At 37.6% G+C, this 4959-nt stretch overlaps 1 protein-coding gene across 1 annotated transcript in view; it reads left to right on the forward strand.

Annotated features, from left to right (window-relative positions):
• Positions 1-1609: 1609 nt before the first annotated feature.
• Positions 1610-4959, forward strand: part of RFFL (ring finger and FYVE like domain containing E3 ubiquitin protein ligase) — a 14851-nt gene continuing 11501 nt past the window's right edge. Inside the window, exon 1 of the mRNA XM_015817611.2 lies at positions 1610-1789. Within this exon, the coding sequence (XP_015673097.1) occupies positions 1610-1789 (180 nt within the window). The remainder of the gene's footprint in view (positions 1790-4959) is intronic.

Consider the following 4959-nt stretch of genomic DNA (forward strand, 5'->3'; position numbering starts at 1 on the left):
AGCATTTGGTTACTGACCAGATATTGGTTTTATATATATTTGGGAAAAAATATTTCAAAGCACTGGGGTATGAATGTTGCTTTTGTGCATTACTCTTTAAAACAGCCTTGTTCTTTTCTGAGGATAATGCAACTGCCTTCAGTATTATATTTTATATTTTTCCTCTGATCTGATTTCAGTAGGTAGATTTTACTTAACATCAAGAACAACAGCAACAAAAAGGTCAATCAGCAAAAGTCCATTAAGGGTTATCAGAGATAACATATCTATCTTAACCTTGATCAAATAAACCCAACTTTATATTTATTTACTTTTAACAATCTTGATTTTTAATCTCTTTAAATAAAGTCCTAGAACTTGATTTCTTTTCATTTTTTTTGTCCCTTCTCATAAAATTCTTCAAAGCTTTAAAAGGTCTCTTTTGTAAATCCAATATAGAAAAGTTATGGAGGTCAGTCTTTTGATTTGTTATTTGTATGCCCCTTTTAACTATTAAGATACCAGCTGATTTCATTTGTATATACAAGGTAACATCTTTTTCCATTTCATTCTTGTAGCCTGTCATGTTTAAATCCATTTTCAGATCAGTCTCAGTCTTGCCAGTAAAACTTGTTCTTCTTCCATAACATCTTCTAAATACATCTATAGAGCCAGACATTCTTAAAATTAATTTCTGCACCCATTGTTCAAAAATATCCTTCAATACATCAATTTTAAAATATTTTGCTCCATTCTGTATTAGTAAATTTAAATATTCATCTCTTTCAATTGTAATCTTTATTTCCTTCTGGTTCCCTCTAGTGTCTAACCTTCAAAGTCTCATCCTGTCTTGCTTTTTAAGAGAATTCAAAACATCAGCATTTTCCCACGGGAAGGATTGTTATAATTAATTCCAAAATCTTATTTAAAATCCTTCTGGAATTCCATGGAACGATGAGGCTTTAAGGATTTGTTTATAGAAAAGAGATGGGATATGGGAAGATGATAATTTATTGTATTTTAAGGGAAAGTGGTGTATTACTAAAATTGTTTATATGTGATGAAGTTGATTATTAATTATTATAAAAAAGAAAAATGGCTGAAATTATTCCACTTTCCTTAGTATTCTTTTATTGGTTGTGTTTATTATAACAGAATCAACTGTTTAAGTAGATGAAGATGTACAGATTGGCCCTTTAGAAGCCTTATAATGTCAAACGAAATTACTTTAGACAGCACAAGTTTTGATTGTTGTGTTTTGGGATTTAAAATAAATACATTTTAACTGAGAAAAACATATTCCCCCATTTAGAAAACTAGAAGTATAGAGAGGAGATCCAGGATAGTTTACTTATGAACAGACTAGCTTTAGATCCTCCTTTCTTCTCTGTCTCTCTCTTTTCTCTTTCTCTCTCTGTGAGTGACTGATAATAAGGAGTAGTACCTCTGAGTTCCTAATGAGTCTGAATCACCTCTGTAAAAGGAGAATTTGTCTCTTTAAATCCCAGAAAACACATTATTCTGTGCCTTGATTGTCTAGCTTCTTGCTTTCTAAGGTCTTATTTCAAGCCACGAAAACTGGCTTCTTTTATCCTGTTGACTGACTTTTTTTGAAAAATTCACAGCTATCATGTGGGCTGCATGTTGCAACTGGTTTTGCCTGAATGGACAGCCTGAAGACATGCCACACTGCCCGCAGCCAGGAACTCGAGCATACTCCAATGCTGGCTACAACTCCTTCCCATCTCCCACAGCTTCAGAGCAGAGTTGCAAAGCCTGTGGGGTGCATTTCAGCAGTTCCTTCCTTAAGGTGAGTGATGGTAACTTTTGGGACTAGTTATTGGAAGAAGGCCTCGTTTCAGCCTTATTTTAGTATATGTAGCACTCAGCATTCACATGATTTAAAACCCTTACATCAGATTGTGGAACAGATCAAGCTGCAAAGTAGAAATGTTGGCGGCTTCTTTTTAAAAGAAAAGTTTGAGCTGCATCTAATAAGATTTAAAGATTAAATCAGAGATTTGGGACTCCCAAATTGCAATCTGAGTTGGTCATGCTATTTGGCACTGATGGGAATAGTTCACAAGGGTAGAGGACCCAATTCCTACTGTTGCTTTTAATATTGGTATGTGTCGTTTCATGGAAGTTAAAAGCATAACATCCTAGAATTTAAAATCATTGCAGAGAACATCTAGTCCATGCCCCTGCCCAGTGCAAGAACTGCCAAAATATTTTGGGCAGATGGTTATCTAGCATCTGTTTGAAGGCTTCCAATGAAAGAAAGCATAAACTATAATATACCCTGTTCCACTGGTTGATAGCTCTCACTCAGAAAATTCTTCCCAATATCTAAATTTACTTCATGCACTTTCTAGGGACATACCACCCTTACTCAGACCAATAAGCCATGCTTAGCCACTGAGTAGTGCAGACAGACCAGAGTGAAAACTAAATCTGACTTAATTTATATTGAACACTAAATTAAATATTGTCAATAATTTGATTGACTGATAATGTGCCATCAAGTCATTTTTGATTCCTAGCAACCACAGGAATAGAGCTACTCCATGACAATCTATGCCTAATCTGTATTTCAAGTCTCCCAATGGTGCACTCCTCTTCACTTAATTGAGTCCATCCACCTTCCTGCTGCTCATCCTCTTCTCTCTTCTTCTCTTTCCTTCCACCTTTCATTTTTAGATTACAGCTTTTATCTTATTTATCTCTAGGGAAACAGGCAGTGCTGATAAAAGTTGAAATACAAACAACATAGAGGGCTCTTAGGTTGCCTATTCCCTCTTGATGGGTCATTGTTAATCTATATTACAGTAGAGGTGTGTATCATAGTAAATAAGCACTACTACTTCAAAACACAAACAAGATGTATTGTGATCTTCCAAAGGGAGCCAAACCCAGATAAATTCTGCAAACCTCCGCGTTCTATGTATTTATGCACCCTCACTTCCAAAATATAATGAACATCTTGTCATAACTTCTGGTTATTAAATTTATTTGCTGTCCATTTCGTGAAATGAGGCGAGTCCGAGCTGAGCTATAACTGAGACAAGCTAATTTTGTGTCTGAGAAGAAAAGTATGAGGGCTCCCCTGTTGCTGTTGTGAGGTAAGGCCTACAGCAGCTATGGTTCTCAAACATTTTATCTTGGGACCCCTTTACATTCTTAAGAATGATTGAGGACCCAAAGAGCTTTGCTTTATATGGGTTATATCTATCAATATCTACTAGTTAAGAAATAAAAAATGGGAAATACTAAAAATATTTATTTGAGATCACAGACCCCTGAAAAGGTCTTGAGGTCTCCCAGGTGTCCCCCACATTTTGAGAACCACTGATCTCCAGAAGCGTTTCTCAAATTTGGCAACTTTAAAATGCACAGCTGGGGAATTCTGGGATTTGAAATCTTAAGTGGCAAAGATTGGGAAATATTAGTCTATAGGGTGAATTACAAGCCCAGCTGATACTTTGTCCTCGCTTCTGCAGGCTTTTGTAACAAAATGTTCCTATGCTTTGCTGATCAAATTTGTCTCCTGCTTTGTGAACTTATGGGCAGACAGCCCTTTCTTTGGAAAATGACACTAATCTAGAACTCAAATGATGTTGGTAGATTGCTTTGAAAGGGTGAAATAATTTTGCTGTAGTTCCATCTCCTTAGGTGAGAGTACTCCTTAGCAAGAGTATTGTCCATAAAAATACATCTAGAAGTTGAGTAATAGAATAACCTCAGGCACCTATTTTTTATTGCCTTGATGTCCCTCAAGGCAAAGGCAAAAGCTGGATTTTCTAGCTATCCTTGACTTGTGTACTAAATTCTTATGCATCTGACCACTCCAGAACCGCCAGGGTCCAGTGCAACAAGACATAATCCACATTCTTCTCCCAAGAGATATGTATTTCAACTGTTTTCTCATCTCTTCTGGGAAGTCCTTCCAAGAAGTGGCAAAAATCCAAGTTTTTAGTTTCTCAGCAAAAGTCTCTGACCTGCTGCATGTTCCCAGACAAAATATGGTGAGCAAAAGGGGGAGGTGGGTGTCTGAATGGGCATATGACCTTTTGATCATTCCACTCCCCCCCCCCCCCAAAAAAAAAAAAAAGATTTGGGACTGACTTCAGCAACTGATAGCATTTGGCAACTGCCAGGAGTCCCAGTGCCTTATTACAGCCTCTTGTTTGTTGCTTGGATTTATGGTCTGCTGTTTGTTCAGGACCTCAAGCACTCCTTTCTCCATTTTCTTCATCCCAACCCTAAGTAGATTGGTTTGAGAGGGTCACTTAGTGAATCTCTATAGCTATGAACTTTTGGGCTTCCCTGGTGCCAATACGATATCTTAACCACTATGCCCCATAGCCTCTCTTGCCTGCTCTTCTAGATGGCATCAGGCCAGCTAGATGTTCATGCTGCCACCAAGATCACAGGAACTGCCATAAATGGATTACTTGGATTAAATAGGCCTTTGATATGATTCAGTAGGGCTCCTACAGTCACCATTTAAATTTCCTGCAGCTATACTAATCTACTGTTGCTTAAGGCTCTGCAGAAATTTAGAAGAAGAGCTAAACTTTTTAGTACTATTTGAAATGTTGCCATTATACGGAGACAAGCTCCACTAATGATGTCCTCAATGGAACCACATCTACATGGAGGGAAGTGTGTAGTGGGGTGCCCCAGGGTTCTGTTCTGGGTCCAGTGCTCTTCAACATCTTCATCAATGATTTGGACGAGGGGATAGATGGGGTAATCATCAAATTTGCAGGTAACACTAAGCTGGCAGGAATAGCCAACACTCCAGAAGACAGGCTTAAGATACAGGAGGATCTGGACAGACTTGAACATTGGGCACTATCTAACAAAATGAAATTCAGTGATGAAAAAAGTAAGGTTCTACATTTAGGCAAGAAAAACCAAACGTACAGGTATAGTATAGGGGGTACCTTGCTCAATAGTAGTAACTGTGAGAGGGAC

Source organism: Protobothrops mucrosquamatus, unplaced genomic scaffold (genome assembly GCF_001527695.2).
Source record: "Protobothrops mucrosquamatus isolate PMUCROS unplaced genomic scaffold, P.Mucros_1.0 scaffold607, whole genome shotgun sequence".
In the NCBI taxonomy this organism is placed as follows: Eukaryota; Metazoa; Chordata; class Lepidosauria; order Squamata; family Viperidae; genus Protobothrops; species Protobothrops mucrosquamatus.